At 42.9% G+C, this 23,313-nt stretch overlaps 1 protein-coding gene across 4 annotated transcripts in view; it reads left to right on the top strand.

The window, feature by feature from the left end:
* LOC144773622 (transient receptor potential cation channel subfamily M member 2-like) overlaps positions 1-23,313 on the top strand; it is a 1,628,848-nt gene that overhangs the window by 366,861 nt on the left and 1,238,674 nt on the right. For all 4 annotated transcript variants that reach the window (XM_078658771.1, XM_078658770.1, XM_078658769.1 and 1 more), the window contains exon 11: positions 22,372-22,474. In XM_078658771.1, the coding sequence (XP_078514897.1) occupies positions 22,372-22,474 (103 nt within the window). The remainder of the gene's footprint in view (positions 1-22,371; positions 22,475-23,313) is intronic.

Below are 23,313 nucleotides of genomic sequence, written 5' to 3'. Positions count from 1 at the left end.
ATAGGTGCTATTAACACAAGTCCACTGATTCATGCCCTGTATGGGCTCCGTGAATCTCAGAGTCTTTCATTCCGGCACTTCCTCCCTCGTTACAACCTGTGCTTGTTCACAGCTCGCCGACCCGCTTCAATTCTCGCGGTGGTGCTTCCCTCGCGGCAGGGCCTGCCGCGTATATGTAAAAGCTCCAAGGTTGCCCAGCTGGCAGGAAGCACTCAGGGAATCTGCGATGCCACCTTGACTCTGTGACCCACGGAATGCCGCCTGACGCGTTTCGCAATAATTCTCTTCCGAGGCCGTTTCGTTGTGTGTCATGGCATGAGGCGCCACACCTTTATTCTGAAATGCTGCCTCCTGATAGGCTTTCACTATTCAAGCAATTTCAGCAGTCCCCCACAGCATTGTGGTATACGTAGTGCGGCGCTATTGATACCTGTATAGGTGCTATTAACACAAGTCCACTGATTCATGCCCTGTATGGGCTCCGTGAATCTCAGAGTCTTTCATTCCGGCACTTCCTCCCTCGTTACAACCTGTGCTTGTTCACAGCTCGCCGACCCGCTTCAATTCTCGCGGTGGTGCTTCCCTCGCGGCAGGGCCTGCCGCGTATATGTAAAAGCTCCAAGGTTGCCCAGCTGGCAGGAAGCACTCAGGGAATCCGCGATGCCACCTTGACTCTGTGACCCACGGAATGCAGCCTGACGCGTTTCGCAATAATTCTCTTCAGAGGCCGTTTCGTTGTGTGTCATGGCATGAGGCGCCACACCTTTATTCTGAAATGCTGCCTCCTGATAGGCTTTCACTATTCAAGCAATTTCAGCAGTCCCCCACAGCATTGTGGTATACGTAGTGCGGCGCTATTGATACCTGTATAGGTGCTATTAACACAAGTCCACTGATTCATGCCCTGTATGGGCTCCGTGAATCTCAGAGTCTTTCATTCCGGCACTTCCTCCCTCGTTACAACCTGTGCTTGTTCACAGCTCGCCGACCCGCTTCAATTCTCGCGGTGGTGCTTCCCTTGCGGCAGGGCCTGCCGCGTATATGTAAAAGCTCCAAGGTTGCCCAGCTGGCAGGAAGCACTCAGGGAATCCGCGATGCCACCTTGACTCTGTGACCCACGGAATGCAGCCTGACGCGTTTCGCAATAATTCTCTTCAGAGGCCGTTTCGTTGTGTGTCATGGCATGAGGCGCCACACCTTTATTCTGAAATGCTGCCTCCTGATAGGCTTTCACTATTCAAGCAATTTCAGCAGTCCCCACAGCATTGTGGTATACGTAGTGCGGCGCTATTGATACCTGTGTAGGTGCTATTAACACAAGTCCACTGATTCATGCCCTGTATGTATATATATATTATTTTTTTTTTATTACCTACTGGCAGTTGCCAGTAGGTAGTTATAGTTAGGACCTATTTTCCATAGGAAATCCGCATTGTTCTATTCCCAATAACTTTGTCGCTGATTGACAAATCTTCTCAAAATTTTCGAAACTTATGGCCAGCAATGTTCTGCTCCTATCCTCAAAGTTTCACGGTGATTCATCAAGCAGGGGCCGAGGAAAAAGGGGGGTCCCAAAATGTGTTTTTCCCATGCAATTTCCTATAGGAACTATTAGTCTCAGCTACAGCCCGAACTGCTGAACGGAATTACACCAGATTTGGCAAAAAGGAAGCCCTTGGTTCGGAGTCATGCCTTTTTGTTAAATGGTTTAAATCCGTTCAGTTGTTGCTGAGAAAATCAAAAGTTAAATCATATATATAGCTAGGGCCGCGGATCATCCTGAGCACGAGTTTTATGCTAATTGGCTGTCAACACTTCAAACCAGGAAGTGTTGGCAGCCATCTTGTGCCTCAGTAGAACCGAGGTACAAGAAAGCAGAAAAACAAACGTGCAAAACACACAAAGGGGGCAGGGCAGAAACACTCCGACCCCCTAGGCCTGCTCAGGGGGTCCCACAAGGACCCCCAAGGCCCCCCAAATTTTTGTATTTTATTTTTTATATCACGGGATGCGCATAGGATCCACGCATCCCGCCTCGGGGAAAAAAAATTAGGTACGGGCTCCCGCGCTTCATTTCTAATTAGCCCCCGGGAGTCTTTGGTTTCGCCGACAGATTTAGGGTAGTGTTGAAAGAAATTTATAAATCTCCACGGGCCCAGATTCTGGTAAATGGAAATCTCTCCCCTGTAGTTAAGATAAGGCGTGGAACTAGGCAGGGCTGCTCCCTCTCTCCCATTTTATTTGACTTATATATAGAGCCGTTAGATCAGAGTATAAGGCTAAATGAGAAGATTGCTCCTTTTGAAATAAACGGGTTTACACGAAAGTTAGCACTGCATGCTGATGATCTGATTATTTTATCATCGAATGTTAGTACCACACTTTCAGAGCTTTAGGTTGAAGCCCAAACTTTTGGAAGCCTGTCAGGTTATGAGATAAATAATGAGAAAATCGAAATCATCGCCTGGAACGTAAACGATCAGGAGGGGAATTTTGCTATAGAACTTAGATATCAAGGGATTATAATAACTCAAGACCCCGCCAAAATCCCCAAGACTAATTTAGATAGAGTTTCAAAGGAGGTTGATGTCTTACTAAAAATATGGCAGAGTATCCCATTATCACTGTACAGGAGAGTTAATTTGATTAAGATGTGTGTACTCCCAAAATACACTTACCTTTTTAATAACATCCCTTCAGATATTTTGTAAATCTGATATTCTTAAAATTCAGGGCGAGATATCTTCCTTCATTGTGGCAAGTAAAGCAATTCAGTTATCCTGCAAAAAACGTAGGCGCAAACTCCAGTGAGGGGGGTGGCTCTACCAGACTTACAGCTGTACTGCTGGGCTTACCAGCTAAAGAATTGCAGAATGTTATTGCTCTCCCCTGAGAATTCACTGATAGGCGGCATGTTTAAAGCCATGTTAGTAGGGGAAGAGGAATCAGGTTTTATGTACAAGTTTGGCTCTCCCAATTTCTTTTAAAAAATATGCTTAAAGACTTTATGGCGGCTAGGCTGTGGTCTGACTGCCAAAATTGTTTGGGATTCCCCCTGCACACCTGAGTGTCTTTCGGACTTCCTTGCCTATCCATCAAAAGCGGCAGGGGTTGTATATTGGAGAGACCTTGTAAGGGGGATAACTGCCATCCTTGGGAATATTGGAACCATATTACCAACTGCACCCTGTCCAGGTTCTAGTTTTATCAGCTCTCTTCTTGGTGTAAGAGCCAATGCTGGCCAATCATTTACAATAGCAACATGGAATGTGAGCAACAGGATTCAGCTCCTAGGAAAAAAAGAAGTGGCACAATGGTATAACCATCTCTTGGCAGCTACAGACTGAAAGATGGATCAACCATACAGAACCTGGGAGAGTTACTTGCCGAGTGAAGAGCTGGAAACTTTATGGCAAGTATCTCTAAACATTTGTTTACCCCTTGAATAAATCTGCTGCACTCAGGAAAAAACACTTTTTAACACTCCATAGAATCTATTGGTCCCCCCTCAAGTTATCCAAGATAAAGGGTTTTGGAAAAGCCAGCTGTACGAGATGCTGCCACCAGAATGCAGATGATGTCCATGTATTTGTATCATGCCCCAAGATACAGGATTTTTGGACAGATGTGAGTAAGACTATTTCTAGAGTCTGGGGCTGCAATATAGAGGTAAGCCTATCTCTTATACTATTTGGTTTTACTCCAATATTGGGGGGAGTTTTAGATCTGATTGGGCCTCAACAAAGATTGGTCTTCTGCCTGATCTTGCTGGCAAGGAGGGAGGTCTGTAAACTGTGGCGCCAGATGACACCCCCCACTTGGAATGCTTGGTGGAGTTCCGTTAGATATTTCAGAGCACTGGATCAAAGAGCAAATGTCCATAGAGATAGCTCAGAGAAGGGACAGTTTGGGGATCTTCTGGATCTTTTGGATGATGTGGTATCTTGTTGAGTGTAGGGAAAGGACAATGACCCAATGATTAAAATCTCTGCTCAGCTCAGATTGTATGTTATGGGCATCCCCCGTAAAGAACATCAGCTGAGAGTGGAGCCACCAAGCTAATATGCATCAGAGGTGGTACAGATCGAATGGGTGCTATAGCTACAGAGATCATATGAGATGAATCAAATAAAAAAAAGAAAACAAACAGTGAGTCACTCATTCATGCATCTATCCCACCGAACTATACAGACACTCATACTGATACTGAAAAAAACAACGAATAACCTATATAGACACTCATGTAGCTACTCATTAACGCATGCAGCCACTTATACACAAAGTGAGAGACTGATACAGATATTTATATATTTAAACATTACTAACTAACCCATGTATTACTAAGTTACACTTAATCAGTCACTTGAGCTGGTTTCTCTGCTCTCTCTTTTGAAATCCAGACCAAGTTTGCTATGGCAGGGCGGGAGCCTTGGCTCACAGCCTGCCATAATAAACAGCAGTGTAGAAAAATCTTCCAGTAAGACAACATAGGATTATCAGGCCCATTATCGCTGTTTTAGCAGCAGTTTTCTGCAGCTAAAGTACCGATAAATTTAACGCTTTCCTTGTAAATGTGCCACTAAGGTTTGGAATGTCGACAATCCCGTCTCCCATTTAAATAGCCACAAAGTATTTAGTGAAGTGCACACTGTGAAACGTGAAGCAGCAGTGTCTGATTGGGATCGATAAAGAATTGCTCATTGTTGAGTACAGAGTAGGCAAATTGTACATGGGGTTTTGTAACACCAGTGGCTATTGCTTGCGCCCTCTTTTGAGGTTAATTCGAAGAGTTGTGTACTTCTTTTGCTCCTAATGTACACAGTGTTCTGTCGTCTCTGTTTAGTTTCCCCTGTGTCATGTAGATGACCCTGTGTAAATATTACCACTTCTGTACAGCCAGCACGTTTCAACCCTACCCCCAAACTGCTTACTGCCTGTTTCCGTAGTAACAGTTCGTGGAACACTCAATTGAGCACACAGGTCACAAGTTCAGCACACAATGTTGCTAATCCAAACAGCAAGTATGCTTGACTTTTCAAACTTTTCCAAAAGAACCGTTAATCGCAGCTACAGCCTTGTATTGAAAAGAAAGAAGAGCTGATAAAGAGTCAGCCCTGGTATTACACTTCCAGGTATAAACACCATTCTTTTCTTAGTAAAACTTTGAGCCCTGTTACAAATTAAGGGGTATAATTTTAACGGCTTCCTTGTGAATATGCCCCTAAGTACTGTGTTAATGTCACATGTGAATTGGGCGCGGAAGGGTACAGAGCCGTTTTGTAGTCTAGGAGACGGCCACTTTCCCGAGAATTATTTACTAATTGTTCGAGGAGTTCGAAGCAACTTAAGTGCAGGGATTGCAATACTCAGGATTTTTATTTTAATATGTAGGGTGTGCCTCGGCAGTCTCTGAAGCCTCGGTGGTGCTAGGCAGTGCCTTATTTGTTATGTAATCACACTGGCAGTACTTATGGTGTTATAAAGTGATACACTCATAGAACTCTTGTAGTTGTATAATTACTCTGGATTTATGTGCCTAAGAGTTACTTACATTATTTTTTTGTAGGTGCACTGTAATATTAAATAGTATTCATTATACAATCTTCTATAAACAGATGATTATCACACTAAATATTAGTCAAATGTTGTCAGAAAAAGAAGACCTATACACTCACTTTTTATTATTCTTTATTAAAACAGAAATAAATAAATAGAAATGCAACATTAGCAGAACAGTATAATAAACAAAACGTGGGATAACCGCATAGGTAACCTGCAAGACAAAAATGAAATATAAGTATGTGTGCTATGTGGAAGAGGTAAATAAAGCTACTTCAAATTAAAAGATCATAGTGAAAATGGAAGGGAGGGTAGTGGGTGGAAGTGAGAAGGGGAGTTAGAGTTAAAAGTAGAGAGGCAGGAGGAGATAGAGCGTCTGCCTATTGTACTCAGTTCTTAGTGTTTACTGTTCTTCACTTGTTAGTCTAGGACACAGGGATCTGCGATATAGAGTGTGGTTTAAGAAGTCCCTAAAGTTAAATACATGAAGCCAGATATTTTGGGTCATATTATGAAGGAAGGGCGATAACATAGCAGTTTTAGCGGCAGCAAACCGCCGCTAAAGCGGCAATAAGGGGTTTATAATATGGTGTTGTGAATTTTCCTAGAAGCTCAGATTTTGTTGTGAACCTGGAAATCTATGGGAATTTACAAGGGCATATTATCAACCATTTATCGTCACTTTAGCAGCAGTTTCCTGTTGCTAATGTGGTGATAATGTTATCGTCGTTGTTTGATAATATAGTCGTACTTTACTACTTACTGTAAAATCGCTTGTATGCACCTGTGCACCCAGAGTGTTGCACCCCAGTCCCTCCCTTGCAATGTGCTCAATTGTAGGTCTTAAACACTGAGGCTTCATAGCTCACCTGCCACCACTGGTGTCCCATGACGTGTTAGTGCAAGCTCTGAGTCCGGGGTACATTTGTATAGAAGAGCAGGTCTTCACAATGGAACGGTGTCTTGATACTGCAATGGTAGGTGTTAGACTGCTCAGGTCATCATTGCAGGAGAGAGTTTCCGCTCAGCCCCTTTCAGCCAGTCAATTAATTTCTGTAAAGAGAGAAGTAATTTATTGGTGGAAACATTTGGAGGTAAATGAGTTTTTATTTTAAGCTCGATAGAAAATAGGAGTCGAGTGCATCCTTTGTTTTTGAAGTACGAGCATTCGTTAGTGATAACCCTGGTTCAAAGAGGAGTTGGAGTGCACGAGAAAACCCAAGGTTAAATATTAATATATCATGCTACTGTTTATATACATAGGAATAGAGCGTATGCTAAAAGCTTAATGTGTGCATGTTTTGCAGTGGTGGGAGCCTGTGTGCATGTACACTCAGTAAGGAGCTAATTACAGTGTTCTAAAGCCACGCCATGTGTCTGTAGAGCAGCGCTTGTTGCTGGCTGAGGTCTATACTACGGTGCAGGAGGTCCTTAAAATAAGATCGATCTGATTGAATGAGGTGAGAGATTATATATTTACTTACGGCAACAACGCTTTTTCTCACATGCACACTCAGGGTAGTGCACCCCACCCCTCCCGCAGAATCACCCTCAACAGGAGTCTGTAGGGCAGCGCTGCCCATAGGCTAAGGCCTACCTTATGGTACAAATGGTATTTAAAATGAGACAGAGATGTGACTGAATGAGGTGAAAGATCACAAAATAACATAACACTTGGCAATATTGGTCATTCGCACCTGGGCCTGATACAACCCACCCCTCTCGCAGGCTCGCACGAAGAGGTGTCGGTAGGTAAGTGCCCGCTGGCTGAGATCTACAGTATCTTCCAGCGGGTCTTTAAAATTATTCAGAGATGAGACTGAATGAGGTGAGGGGTCACATCATTATACAGGACAATATCATTTGTTCGCAACACATTTAATTGGAGGCCTTGTGCACCTAGGCCGCTCTGCTTACCTGTTGCAAACAATACTTTTAGCAGAGCTTACAACTTGAATTCTGCTTTGGATCTATACTGCGAACAGCTTTGAATTCAGCCTTCATTTATAATCTGCACTGTGGACAGCAGTGTTCATAACTTGAAAAGGGAAAGAGAAACAGTGTGAGAGAGAGGAAGAGAGAGAAAGAAAGAATGAGAGAGAGAGAAAGAGAGAAAGAAATGCATTGAAAGTGTGAGAGAGAGAAAGGAAGAGATGGAGCAGGTTTGGGAGTGTTGACCCTGGAGAAAATCTTCGCAGCTCACCTTTTTGCCACCGGTGTGTGTCCAAGTACGTGCCGGGTTATAGTGCACCCTCAAGTTTAGTGATCTGAAAGATAGTATACAATTAGTAATTGCAGAGTACATACAAATGCAGACATATTTTTCTGTGTTACGCCTATGCACAATCAGCCTGCTGTATTCCATCAGCTCCCACTGCAAGGAGGTGTCTGTGCGCTCTTTTCTTCCCAGGGTGCTGTAGCCCATGCACTCCCCCTGCACAGCAGTAACTTCTCATTACTGAGCACCCAGACTGTTGCACCCCATCCACTACCAGTGCCTGGAGACGAGTGCCCATTCCTGCGCACCCAGACTCACCGCCCAGAGGTGACTTCTCGCTGCTGTGGAAAGAAGCTTCTCTGCTCACCTTGTGTCACCGGCGTGTTTCAAAGAGTGTCCACCACTTGCTGCAGCAACCTTCTCCGGCGTTGTTAGGATGGCCACGCATCATCGCAAATTACTCAGACGTTGAGTTTTGGTGGTGTTGGGGGAGTGGTGGGGAACGCCAATTCGTGAAGCACAACCTGTTAGATAAAAAAGAAGATACGTTTGTGCGTCATTTGTTCATGAAAGGAGAGAGAAAGAAAGAGAGTGAGAGAGTGACACTGAAAAGATTATTCACAGCTCACCTTTCTGTCACCGGTGTAGTTCCCACCACGTGCCATAGTGCACCCTGAAGCTCCACATCTAAAAGATAGTAGAAGAAAGATGTTATGATTGGTAATTGCCACTATCTTAATGTGGAGTAGAATAACATCACCCTCTCACACACCTCCCCCCCAAAGTGGTTCGCAGCCATACATGTGTTTTCAATCATCACGCCTGTGTCTGGGCACGATAATTGAAACCCCATGTCCTATTGGAGTCTATTACGCGCAGCAAGTGCATAATAGACACCAATAGGCAATGGGCTGAGCAATGCGCCCGCCTCTGGCCAATTGCATCCAGTCTTTTAGAATAAGTCTCATTCAAAGGTCAATGGGGCAGCACGGAACGAAACAGACACGCTCGAGCATCTGCGATTCGTAGGTTAGGTTCATATCCCCGCTTTTTTACTTAGAAAATGTCTCGCGCTGCATGAGCAGTGGTGTGCACTAAAACGAAGGCACAAGCTGTACTGCGCACAGCAACGGAGGCCCGAGTCTTTAATGAATTCAGAAAGAAAAGGTTGTCAAAATAAGATGGTACATTTAAGGGGAAATATAAAAAAAAATACTCATCTACTTTGCTACACATGTGGGAGCGATGGACATTTGACCGACTATAAAAACTTTCCTGCTATTGGAAAAACAAATCCAAATGCAATAAGACAGGGAATATAGGACTGCGTACGCCTAAATCGATGCGTCGCCTTTTTGTATCCAGTCTGCTGCATCCCATCTTCTCCCTCCGGTGCGCACCCAGGCCTCACTGCTCACCTTTTTTACTGACGGCACCTTCTACATCATGCAGTCCCACTTTGCTCCAAGAATTCTCACATATGGTGCTGAGTCTTGATATCACTATAGCTAAGGACATACTCGTGCACCGATCATCATCGCAGGTTGCTCACCCTATAAGTCTTTGCGGTACCACTAACTCAGTGACCAAAGAGGCCACGCACGTAGTGATGGACCCCCGTGCTCGGTGGTTCATGCCTAAATGAGGCATCCGAACCCCCAGGACGGGCAACCATAGGGCTTGAGATGGGAGCAACTCTAAAATGTTGTAGATCACATGCGCCCAATCTTTTTTATTGGTAGGGTCACGTGTCCTGTGACGCCTGTGCTGGATGGGTGTGGTGTGGGTGTATACCAGCCATGAGGGAGTGTGTGTGCCGTTCTGACAACTAGACCTGCAACTAGCAGATCACTACAATGAAAATCTGGGCCATGTAGCATTTTTGTGTTTTCCTGTTAGCGCAAGCGGAGTGGGCTGGCCTAACGTATGCCAGTGCTGCGCGAAGCTGTGAACAATGACTCTGGAGGTATGGGCGTTGCCCCGTTGTGAGCTATTTGAGAAATCAACTGATTTGGGTGTCCGTGTTGTAGTTCTACTGTCACCAGGATCTTAATTGCAAATGTGTCACTATGTCTGTGAAGTCCCACAACATGGAAGGTATGGGGTATCACTGACCCTATATTCATCCATAGTTTCACACATAACAGATGGTGGACATGATGCATTTCTGCGAATATGAATGTTTGTTGTGCATTCAGTGGAGTGTTGTAGCTGTAGCAATACAGGGATATGAAAGCTTTAGGTTGCAGTTTTTGGTACATGAAGGGCAGCTAATATATATACTTATGTGGTTATTCAGGTAAACTGTCGAACTTGGTGCTGGAAATCAGTGTTCGTGCCTCGGAGTCCCGTCCACATCCTGTTATTGTAGACAAATCACGTAATCTGCGCGTCCCTGAAAATGTACTGTAATTCGTTTTGGGTCGACTTCGCGCTATATGAATATGCTAAAAAAAAAAAAAAACTCGAGCAATCGCAGACACTTATAAATTTACTATATACTTTGCTTGCAGTACTCTAATGATCCAGTTTCCACGTTCGTATTTGGAGAATTAGCGAGAAAAAGTTATATAACCGAAGTTTTTCTTATTGCCAGAGGTAAGATGGTTGCATACGCTGTTTACAGCACAATGTAATGTGGTAGGGCCCAGGAGCAGCATTTTACAAACATAATGAATACACAGACACGGATAGATAGTTGAAGTGGGTACGGGCACGTGCGCTTGACTAAATTTTATTACGTTGCTGTTGGTAACAAGTACAATAGTAATCATCATCATATACAGATATTCCATCATAAACGGTTTATGACTTTTGCCGTACAAAGGTAGGAGCACTACATGTGAAATAATACACAGAAGATTCTATCGTAAAGGGTTCATGAGTTGTGGTGCACTGAGGTAGGGGCGGTTTGTGTGGAGCCTGCGATGATGCGTGGTCCAGGCAGGCCGCACTGGTAACAATGTCTTTTGCCTACTGAATTTTGTCTTAATAAGGGCACGTGGCAATTATTTATGATGCACTGAGTTAGTGGTACGTCTGGTGCTCAGCGTGTGCTCACCCTGCGATGATGCGTGGTCTGAACGGGCTGCACTGGAAGCATTGTCTGTTGCCTATTGGACTGCATCATCTGTAATCACTATTCTAATAAAAGACAAATCATGTATGGAATACATTGTCGAAATATGTAGGTTTTAGGGACATTATAGTTCAAATTGTGAGCTGTGCTGTCCGTGGAGTAGACTGGCATTCAGTGTGCGTTTGTAGTTGGAGGATGAATTTGGTTATTATACTAAACTTATAACTAATATAAAAGAAGTTCTTAAAAGAAGGATACTAAAGGGATATTATGTAGGTTTGAGGGACGTTATACTTAGTTTGGTACTGCACTCTGCAAATAATGAATGAAGTGTTAACCTCATATACTTACTAAATCAACTATTTACACATCTTTAGACAGTGACACACCTTCCACCCAACTACACACACATTCACTGACTCATACAAATACTCACTTAACTAATTAACAACTAATATAAAGTTTCACATAGCTAGTAATCAACTTATGAAATAGTTTACACAACAAGAGACAGAGTGATACAGATATTCACACAGGTAAATCACTATTCCATATATTTAGTGAGACACTTTAAATTAGTGACTTAGACAGTCAATTACAGTGTTACTAAATTCTCCATCCAGACACGTTTACATTTACTCAGTCTTCAATGCAGATTCCTATATATATATAATAGTTATTTAAATTTGGAAGCAAACCACATTCACTGGATGATGTCATCAGTGATGTTATTTGAAATGTCATCAGTGATGTCACTGACCATGTCATGAATGATGTAATATGTGACATTGCAGGCGCACGAGTTACAGTTAGTACAACTAAGTATAACAGAGGAATTTCAATGGTTTTGTACAAGTGAAATGTCCAGCTAACTATAACAGCCCTGAAACCCATGTTTTTTTCAGTGAATATATATATATTTATATGTCCATGTCATGAATGATGTAATATGTGACATTGCAGGAGCGCGAGTTACAGTTAGTACAACTAACTATAACGGAGGAATTTCAATGGTTTTGTACAAGTGAAATGTCAAGCTAACTATAACAGCCCTGAAACCTATGGTGTTTTCAGTGAATATATATATATATATATATATATATATATATATATATATATATATATATCATTTTGTATGAGTGAAATATATATATATATATATATATATATTCACTGAAAAAACACGTTTCAGGGACGTTATTGTTAGTTGGACATTTCACACATACAAAATGATGGATATTCCCCTGTTATAGTTAGTTCAGCTATCTATAACTCGTGCCCCCGCAATGCACTGCTGATGACGTCACATATTACATCATTCATGACATGGTCAGTGACATCAATGATGACATCACTGATGACACCTCAAATGACATCGCTGATGAGATCATCCAGTGACTATGTGTTGCTTGAAAATGTAAATATGTTATATATATATATATATTACCTACTGGCGGTCGCCAGTAGGTATATATAGTTAGGATTTTTTCTCTATGGGTTTTTTGAAAATTCTATGTCTAATAACTTTGGCGTTTGTGGACGGAATCGGCTGAAATTTTCAGGAAAATGGCACATTTTGTTTCTGAGCAGCCCTTGAAAATTTGGGGGGGGTTCGTCCAGTGGGGGCCGAGAAAAAAGGGGGGTCCCAAAACGTGTTTTTAACATTGAGTTTTCCATAGGGCGGTTGGCCTCACTTTTAGCCCGAACGGCTGAATGGATTTGCACGAAACTTGGCAAAATTGTAGGGACTGGTAGCCCGATGTGCCTTTTGTAGGTCTCAATATATGTGCTCCAGTGGATTTTGAGAAATTAACGTTTAAAAAAAGATATATATCTGTAACAGCGGACCGGTTAGCGCTCTGGTTCGCGGACTTTTCGCGCAACGGAGCTTTGTGAAGCGAAGCTGATTGGTTCTCCGGCGTCTGTCAACATTCCAAACAGTCCGTAGCGGCCGCCATCTTGTCTCTCGGTAGGATCGAGAGACAAGAGGAGGTCAAAACAAAGGGGGAAATAACTATAAGGGGGCATAGTAGATCCTCGCTGACCCCCTAGGTTTGATGTGGAGGTTTTAAAAGGGCCCCGCGGGGCAAAAAAAAATAATAAAAATAATAATTGAACGGCTGAATGGATTTGCACGAAACTTGGCAAAATATTAGGGACTGGTAGCCCGATGTGCCTTTGCTAGGTCTCAATATATGTGCTCCAGTGGATTTTGAGAAATTAACGTTCAAAAAAAGATATATATCTGTAACAGCGCTCCGCTTCGCGTAACGGAGGTTTGCGAAGCTGATTGGTCATTCTGTCACTGGGCTATAGTTGGGCTACATCTGGCTGATATTTGGGCTACATTTGTTTTTTTGTGTGTCTGGCGGCCATCTTTGGGCTACATTGGGCTACATTGGGCTTCATTGGGCTACATTCGGCTAATTAGCAAATAGCTCATCGCAAACTAGGAATGGTAAAGAATCGCTATTTATTCCTTAAAGTTCGCTATTTAGGAAATGCAAATAACTTTTATGATACATATGGCGGTTCATCTCTAACAAGATAAGAAGCATAGGGATAGATTTATGATGACTGGCGCATCACCAGGGATGTGTTAGTCATTCTGTGCCGCTGTTCCGTCACCTATGGTGTGCTGCATTTACAATGCGGCGCATCATGGGGCAAAAACAGCACAGATGCGTGATGTATCTGTGCCGTAAAGGTGGCGCATTGCTGGAGTTGTATCGCAAGTGTGATGAAGCTCCAGCAAGGGTCGGGGGTGCCCCTGTCGCAGGGTTTCTGTTCTCACACAGAACTGTGGACAGAGGATTGGAACCTCGGCGAATTAGGGTGTCCCAAAACTCACGTTAGTAATCAAAAACTATTTAGCAAGCTAGGTACAGTGTCACATTGGATATAACAAACTCTCAATGTTTAGACAATCCAGAATATGAACTTATAGTACCTCAGGATACGTGGAACTCATGAACAGTCGGTCGTTATATATTTCTTAGAAACCAGAACATGGAGTTAAGAAGAACACATGTGTATTTGAAATGTTTATTTACTAATGCCGTCTTCTCAGGCGTAGTACCTTAGATAATAAAAGTACACATATTATCAGTAGCAAAATTACCAGCATAGTTACTAGTACATAAAAAGTGAATGGTGATAGTATGTTAACATGCTGTAAATGAATAAGAGTTAGCAACACTTATAAGCAGCCGCGGGCCGTGGAGGGAGTTACGGTGAGGCAGGGAGGCGGGGAGGGGGAGAAGCAGGGTGGAGAATACAAGTACACATATTATCAGTAGCAAAATTACCAGCATAGTTACTAGTACATAAAAAGCGAATGGTGACAGTATGTTAACATGCTGTAAATGAATAAGAGTTAGCAACACTTATAAGCAGCCGCGGGCCGTGGAGGGAGTTACGGTGGGGCAGGGAGGCGGGGAGGGGGAGGGGCAAGGTAGAGAGGGCTCCACCCTGCTTCTCCCCCTCCCCGCCTCCCTGCCCCATCGTAACTCCCTCCACGGCCCGCGGCTGCTTATATCTCACCCTCCCTAATACACATATTATATTATTTGCTAAGAAGGTCTCTTTGTGTTGGTTTAGGGCGTGTCCATACTTTAGTGTCTTAGATTTGAAGGAATCACATCAGCATACACCAGCTCTCTCTTCATGTGAACCGCATCAACTGTTGTGTATGTGTGTTCGGCAAAGCAATATAAAACCCGCCTCATGCCCAGAATTGGCAGAAGTTGCACTTATGTTATGAGTATGAAGTCGTGGAGATCAGACCTCATAACAATTCTGTATCGTGTTGTTCTTGAAACTTTAGCACTCGCTGTACAGATATAGTTTAACAAGTAAAGCAGATAGTAGACCAATAACATATTATTCTCATGTAAACCACGATGAACTACTAGGTGGAAAGCTAAAGCAACAACTAAGTGTCGTGTGCAGAAGTTGCAAAAAAGGAAAAATGGCGTTTAAACCGGTAATGAGCCCATGCTAACTTAACACGGTGTAAAGATATCCAGGACCTAGATGACACCTCCTCATGATCCGGAAACGAACTGAATAAGATAATAGAAGTGCCATCTCATGAGAGCAGATTGCAAGTTTATATGTGGACGGTCCGCAAGGTAAAGCATTAAAAACTAGGAAAATTCAATGCTAAAGAAAAATAAAACAGCCAAGTACTTTATCGAGTCTTAAGCCAATAGGCAAGGTAAATAATAAAAACTTGACAAATAAGTCAATGAATTGTCAATGAAATGCTAGTACTCAGCATATCAAACATGAAAAAGGTCTATGACATAACTGTGTATGCAAAATAAGCTGCAACAGCCTCCAATAGGAAGTCACCGTCTTCATCCGAAAACAGTTCAGCCATCCAATTTAAAAGCGGAAAAGAACATACGTGCTCTCCCAGCACCGGATCCTCTATCACCATCAGAGGACAGCTCGGTGGGTTTTCAAGAAAGCTGTGTTCCAAGAAAGACTGTGCTGCCGCCAGTAAATTCCAGGGACCAAGTAGTCCATGCATCAATGCCACAGCCATAATCCTTTCGCCAGGACAAATCAACTCGTGAGTAATGATAGGAGTCATCAGCTGATTAAAGTCGACGTCAGGAGAAACCGGTCCGCAGAGACACAAATCAATGGCCCAATCGAAATCACAGGTCAGGCAGTGAAATACAGGCTGGACACAGGTGAAGTAGGAGAACCGAAAAGATAATCCATATGCCGTGCTTAATATCGCCAACGGCATTGTGCCATAATATTCTAGCATGCGATTGCGGAACAGTGTCAGCAGCTGCAGGGTCGGAGGTTGCATAGGAGGGACATCCATATTTAAAAATGTAAAAAAGCACAAGAGCGTCCGCTGGTAATGCAAGTAAAAATGCAATCCACGAACCAGAGTGGAGAAAATGGAATGAAAGGGAGCAGGGATGACTCCAAAGATTTTCTCAAATGAAGTCACGAGACCACTGGTAACAACTTTAAAAAAGTGTGCCAGGGATTTTGTGGAGGATGCGTTAAAGATAGTCGGAAACATGTTGCTGAAATTGAAAGGCAAACCTGTGTACGGGTGTTCGCTATGTGAAGTACGAAAGTTTCACGGGCCGAACTCAAGGCCACCTCTCTCTGAGACAAAAGAGCTCTTATTCTTGTCATGCCGTTGAAACGTGTCCCAAGGTTGCTATTTGTGGCCAGATTGAAAACTCCCTATGTTCATGTGTGGGAGGAAATAGAACATTTCTGCAGCAAATAACCCGTTCACTTACTGTTACGATAAAAGGAATACTTTTTAATTAACTCAGAACAATCTTCATTATTGAGCATCAAATAACTACCATTTTCCAACAACTTGAACGTGGGGATGATAGCAGGAACTGGCGTGCCTTGCAACACGCAAGCCATATTTGGTCGGTGTTTGTTGCATGAATCGTGTAACTGTATGTGCCTACACATTAGTGAATGATCTGGCGTCTCAGTGCATTCCTCTCCATTCAGATAAACTTCTTGATCATCTTTGAAACATCTGTATGTGTATGGAAGCGACCAGACCTCATGAACAAAAGCACTACCTAAAGGTTCATAAAGACCTATTGGTATATATTTCATACAATTTGAAAACTTATATAAAGCAAAAGGCAGCGTTATTAAACCGTGGATAAGGCATGTTGCCAAAAAACCCGCAATCCTCTGCTGATGATGTCACTGAGCATGTCATGAATGATGTAATATGTGACATCATCAGTAGTGGATTATGGGTAATAGTATCTCTAGTTTACTCCCCTATAGCTGTCTTTCTTTTAACATAAGTGTGTGTTTCCTTCCCTTATACTTACTGTTTTTGGTTCGCTTCCAGTTCGCGTACCAGCGAGCGAACTAGGAAGCGAACTAAGAGAAATAGAGGTTGGCACAGTTCCAAATATTGTACCAATTTTTTAATAACGGGGAGGTAGTTCTGAAAAGAACTTTTTTTTTTATTTTTCTGAACATTTTTTTACTGTTTTTGAATTTTTCGGAACAGTTTTATATTTTTTTGGGTTTTTCTTGGAGGGGGCAATGAAAACGATTCATTGTAAAGGGCTCAACAGGAGCAACAAAACAAAAAAAAGAAGTATTTATTATTTTGGGCGTTTCGGACAAACTTGCATATGATAGTCAATAGCTCTGTTGATCAGAGTGATGCTTCTTTCTCCGTAGGAAATGAATCCATCGCAAAATACGCAGGTGTGTTTTACTTCACCAAATCTCATTTGTATATTTGGCACCATCTCCCTGCCCTCTGGTCCCGTTACTTCCGGTACAACAGATCTTCTGGCCATAATAGGGAGATTATCTAGGTCGTTCCGAAACTGTGCAGCACTGTAGTTGTTAGGATGCCACCTAGTCATATGGCGATGCATTGTGTAGTTTCCGAAACTGTATTTTTTGTCGGTCCCTCTGGACAGTCTATCTTGACATATAAGGCAAGTTACGTATCTTGCATTTACTTTTTTCTGACCTTTGGGAATTTTAAAAAATTGCCAAATGAAGTTTTCTTTCCGGTGAGACGTCTTGGGCTGCTCAGGCAAAAACTGCCTCTCTTCGTGCTCGTCCTCCTGTTCCTCTTCTTCTTCTTCTTGTTGAATTACAACTTGAGCAGGTGGTCCACTCTTCCTTGGATGTGGTGGAGGTGGTGGGGAAGCACCAGCTGAAGCTACTAAAGAAGCCATTGCTCAGTGATCACAAAGGGTCTTTCTCTCACAATGATGAAAGTCAGAGTGAGGAAAGAAGGAGGGATTTTCATCATTTGGGAAAAACAAGAGTTCTCAACCAATCAAAAGTGTTCATTTTAGATTATATGACCTAGTCTTACATCATTAGGAAACCAAAAGTGAAATGAACCAATGAAAAGTGTTATTACCAAGTCACATGACTTGCTGTGTTTACGTTAAGCGCTTTGCAGGGCCTCCCGGTTTGCTTCCAGAAACCTGCGCTTTGCGACTCGCTTCGCGTACCAGTTCGCTAACGTAGCACGTCATATGACGTATCACGCGACAACGTGAAACGTCATGCGGACGGGAGGCGTCACGATGTTGTTTTCTAACGCGGCACTTGCGGTAAAGAAACGTTTACCGGCTCGCGGTCTATTTCGCGGCATCAAGGTCAGCTAACGGGAAGCTTCCCGATTCGCGAAGCGGGAACGAAGAAAAAAAAATATTTTAAAAAAAAATTATTCATAAACATATAAAATATATTTTTGGATTTAAAGAAGAATACATTTTACAGCTACAGATATTAGCTGTTAAAAAACCAATGAAATTCACAGAAAAAACCATAGGTTATAGACCATATATAGTTAGGAATTAGCATTTACAAAACCTTGAAAATTCACTGAAAAAACCATAGGTTATAGACCATATATAGTTAGGAATTAGCATTTAAAAAACCTTATTTTACTCACACAAAACCATTGAAATTCCATATATAGTTAGTTGCACTAACTATATATTGCGCACCCGCAATCCACTGCTGATGATGTCACATATTACATCATTCATGACATGGTCAGTGACATCACTGATGACATCACTGATGACATCTCAAATGACATCACTGATGACATCACTGATGACATCTCATTTGACATCAATGACCACATCACTGATGATATCATTCATGTGACAATACAATGCATCTCCTCACATTTTAATATAACCTCTGTTTCACCCAGTGTTAAAAACAGAGTATAATTTTTGAAACCATTGACACACCAATACTAGTTACTACATACGTACTCACTGATTCCTACGTCTACACACACATTCACTCATTCACCCATACAATCATTCATACATAGAATCACTCATGTTTAGAACACTATCATATGCACTCATACACCTATACAGACACTCACACTCTGCCACTCATCCATGGAGTTACTCACACACCTAGTCAGTCCTGTAAAGAATCAATCACACTTCCATTTTCTACTCTATACAGTTAAACATAGAGCACCTTACGTTTTCAACCATATACTAACACATACTTACTCTCTTATACAATCATTGATACAAGTACACATTGATCTGTACAGAGTCACACACCTCCCAGCCAGCCACACACACACTCAGTCTCCCATGCAAATACTTGGGCAATCAATCAATAACCCATATAGTTACTCATATAGCTACTGATCAACACATGCAGCAGTTTACAGAACAACAGACATAATGATGCACAAATTAAGACAGTTTAGTCACTAACCCATGCACTCAGTGAGACACATTTAATCACTCACTCATACATTCAGTCATGCACCTACTAAATCCTTCGTCCAGACACTTTTACATCCACTCATTCTTCAATATGTAAGACATATTTTAACTTTACAGAAACATAGTCACTGGATGTTGTCATCAGTGATGTCATCAGTGATGTCATTTGAGATGTCATCAGTGATGTCATCAGTGATGTCACTGACCATGTCATGAATGATGTAATATGTGACATCATCAGCAGTGGATTGCGGGTGCGCAATATATAGTTAGTGCAACTAACTATATATGGAATTTCAATGGTTTTGTGTGAGTAAAATAAGGTTTTTTAAATGCTAATTCCTAACTATATATGGTCTATAACCTATGGTTTTTTCAGTGAATATATATATACATATGCCAAGGTGTATTGAAGAATGAATGACTGTATAAGAGTCATGATGCATAATTAAGTAGGTGTGTGACTAACTGTATAAGTGAGTGATTAAATTGTGTCTTACTTAATGCATGTGTTAACAATTGATACAGAAAATCACACAGTTTAGGTTGTCAGATGGTGTGTAAGTGGTTGCATGGTTTGGTTAGCAGCTAAATGAGGATCTATATAGGCTATTGATTGTTTGAGTATCTGTATGGGGGCCTGCGTGTCTGTGTGCGTGGGTGGGGGGTGTGACTCTACATAAATGTGTGAGTGGATAATTTACTGCGTATATGTGTTCAAGTCTGTATCTGTGAACGGCTGTATGGCTGGGTGAGTTTGTGTATGGATGTCTTGGTGAGTGAATGGATGCCTCAGTGGTACATGTGTGAGTAACTGCATATGTCAAAGGCAGTATATGTGAGGGTTGGACTGTATAAATGACTATATGTGAGAGTGAGTGATCGTGAGAGTGTCTGTATGGACCAGTGTGTGCTTGTATTAGTTATAGTATTAGAGTGAAAGTATGTGTTAGTATATGTTTAAATAGGTGAGGTGGTATGTGTATAAAAAGAAAATTGCTTTTTGTAAATAACAGCAATTCCTCCGCCTCTCGCATCTCGATTTAGAGTCGACATGTGGTAGTCGTCTGGAAGCGTGAGGTTGGGTATGGCAGACGTGCCATCCCGTAGCCAAGTTTCACAGAGGAAGAGGATGTCAGGGTTCTCATCAAGTATGAGAGAGTTAACCTCAAGGTGATGTTTGGTGAGAGACCTGACATTGAGTTGAAGGCTCGTGAGGGGGGTAAGTGTAGGCGAGTTTCGTATCTCTTGAGTACGACGGGGGCTAGTAGTAGTAAAGTGGCAGGACTTACATTGGAGGCGCGTGTTGCCAAGAGTACCTGTAATGTCAACACAGCTCCGCCCAGGGTTCAAGGCAAGGAGGTGTTCTCTATCGTAATGAAGGGGTACCCGAGGAGTCCGACCAGGGGGACTGGCAGGAGGCGATGTCTTGGCGATGACGGGCGTAGACGGGCTTGCCTTAGGCGCGCCTTCGGCGCGCAAACGGCGCGTCCGCTGCGCGTCCGGTGAATGCACATAATATCAGGGAGTGAAAATAGGCGGGGGGTGTGGCCTCGAAGTGGGCGTGGCCTCGCAGCACGCCGTCAATGGCGGCAAGATTGTTTTCAGTTTGGCGATTCCGCTGCAGCGCTAGATCCGCTGCGCGGTCAGATTCAGGGGTTAAGTCCTGAAGGTGCCAGGGACCAAGTGAGTGCAATTATTTAAAATAAACAAAGTATTCGTGACACACAATGATTTAAAAAAATGCAATACGGGCTCCCGGCTTCCGCCTCAGGAGGAAATGTGGATCTGGGTAGAAAACGTTCGCAGTCAGCGTCTTATAACGGTAGGCGGGGGGCGTGGCCTCGAAGTGGGCATGGCCTCTCAGTACGCCGTCAATGGCAGCAAGATTGTTTTCAGTTTGGCGATTCCGCTGCAGCGCTAGATCCTCTGCGCGGTCACATTCAGGGGTTAAGTCCTGAAGGTGCCAGGGACCAAGTGAGTGCAATTATTTAAAATAAACAAAGTATTCGTGACACACAATGATTTAAAAAAATGCAATACGGCCTCCCGGCTTCCGCCTCAGGAGGAAATGTGGATCTGGGTAGAAAACGCTCGCAGTCAGCATCTTATACCGGTAGGCGGGGGACGTGGCCTCGAAGTGGGCGTGGCCTCGCAGCACGCCGTCAATGGCGGCAAGATTGTTTTCAGTTTGACGATTCCGCTGCAGCGCTAGATCCGCTGTGCGGTCAGATTCAGGGGTTAAGTCCTGAAGGTGCCATGGACCAAGTGAGTGCAATTATTTAAAATAAACAAAGTATTCGTGGCACACAATGATTTAAAAAAATGCAATACGGGCTCCCGGCTTCCGCCTCAGGAGGAAATGTGGATCTGCGTAGAAAACGCTCGCAGTCAGCGTCTTATACCGGTAGGCGGGGGGCGTGGCCTCGAAGTGGGCGTGGCCTCTCAGTACGCCGTCAATGGCGGCAAGATTGTTTTCAGTTTGGCGATTCCGCTGCAGCGCTAGATCCGCTGCGCGGTCAGATTCAGGGGTTAAGTCCTGAAGGTGCCAGGGACCAAGTGAGTGCAATTATTTAAAATAAACAAAGTATTCGTGGCACACAATGATTTAAAAAAACGCAATACGGGCTCCCGGCTTCCGCCTCAGGAGGAAATGTGATTCCACATACTTTAGATGCTGTAAAAAACATCCAAAATACTGCAGCTAGACTTGTCCTCAAGCTACCATGTTGCACGTACTTCACACCACACCCCATCGCAAGCAGCTTCACAGGGTCCCTATAAACAATCATACTCAATTTGAAATCCGCACACACACATTTAAAGTATTATAACACATAAGCCTGCTTACCTCAACCGCTGCATACACTTTCATTTTTTCCCAGGCACTTCCAAAAAGCCAAACTCTCTCTAGCATACATACCGTACCCTGGATACATAAAAACATCAGAGCTTGCTCATCACTTCTTGAGTTCCACAAGAAGCTGACGACCTGGCTTTCAAATCATCTCCTGGAAGACCACTACCTATGCATCTATGAAGTGCTTGGTTACCCTCAAGGGTAATTAGCTTGTTATACAAATATACTTAACATAACAGGTGCCACCTTGCTGCTCCAGCAAGATGAGGAGGGGTGTTCATCTGTGCCACCCTTCCTCATGCGTGAGTCATAAAGCCATAAAGACTGTTTCCTCTGTCTATGACAGCGTGCATATTAAGGATTATCACAAGATGCTCACATTATTTTCCAGATACAGGACATTGTGCGCATGAGCGAGCTGCTCACTGTCTTCAGAGAGGACCAGAACGGTGCAGAGGACGTGGATGTTGTTATTCTCCAAGCCCCCCAGAAAGGTAAGTAAAGGCTTCAGTGCCCCTCTTCAAATCTTCTATAGCAGCTAACATAACAACACACATATTTGTAAAGTGCATATTTACACCTTGGTGTATCACGATGCTGACTAACAGCTGTTTTATTGTTACCTAACCAGTGTTGTGCATTTGGTTGACCTCAGTAGGTTGAAAGGCTGAGTGGACCCACTGGGTTTGAACCTGCAGCCATGGAGTCAAACCCATGTTTCTGGAGTGGTTGCAATGGTCTACTAAGCCACTAGACACATATGAGATATTGCATAAAACATGTTAACAATACATACTAGGAGGTATAAAAAGAGAAAACAAACACAAACTTATTATGGGTATCAGTCTACTCACACCCGAACACTGTTATATGTGTTGCTGCTTTCTATTTTCAGCATGGATGTTGTAAGGTTCCAGTAGTGCTCATAACCATCATTAGGTAATTTCTTTGTTTTTTGGTACTTGTTTTAAGTTTCAAAATCATGTTTTTGTAAAAATAAATTGCATGTTTTGTGAACCATGTGGTGATGTTTCTGGTTCGTGTCCTCAGTTTTCTAGTTTATGGCCCTTAAGTGACAGTAATCCTATTTTGCTTTATGAACAACTGATGTCCATTTAGTGAACCATATTCGCTTTGTACCAAAGATTCATGAACTATTTTTATCTCCATTATTGTCACAGTCCTGTTTCACAAACTCAGGAGCCAGGTTTGAGACCCTGGCTCCTTTATATGAGCTAGGGAGGTTGTAGCATCATTCCTGCTGAAGCTGTGACCATGTAATGCCATTTCTTTGTGGTTTGTGACCAGGAACGTCTGGTTTGGGAACCTTGTA

Source organism: Lissotriton helveticus, chromosome 8, assembly GCF_964261635.1.
Source record: "Lissotriton helveticus chromosome 8, aLisHel1.1, whole genome shotgun sequence".
NCBI classification, from domain to species: domain Eukaryota; kingdom Metazoa; phylum Chordata; class Amphibia; order Caudata; family Salamandridae; genus Lissotriton; species Lissotriton helveticus.
Note: the sequence above shows the minus strand (reverse complement) of the source record. Positions and strands in the feature narration are given on the sequence as shown.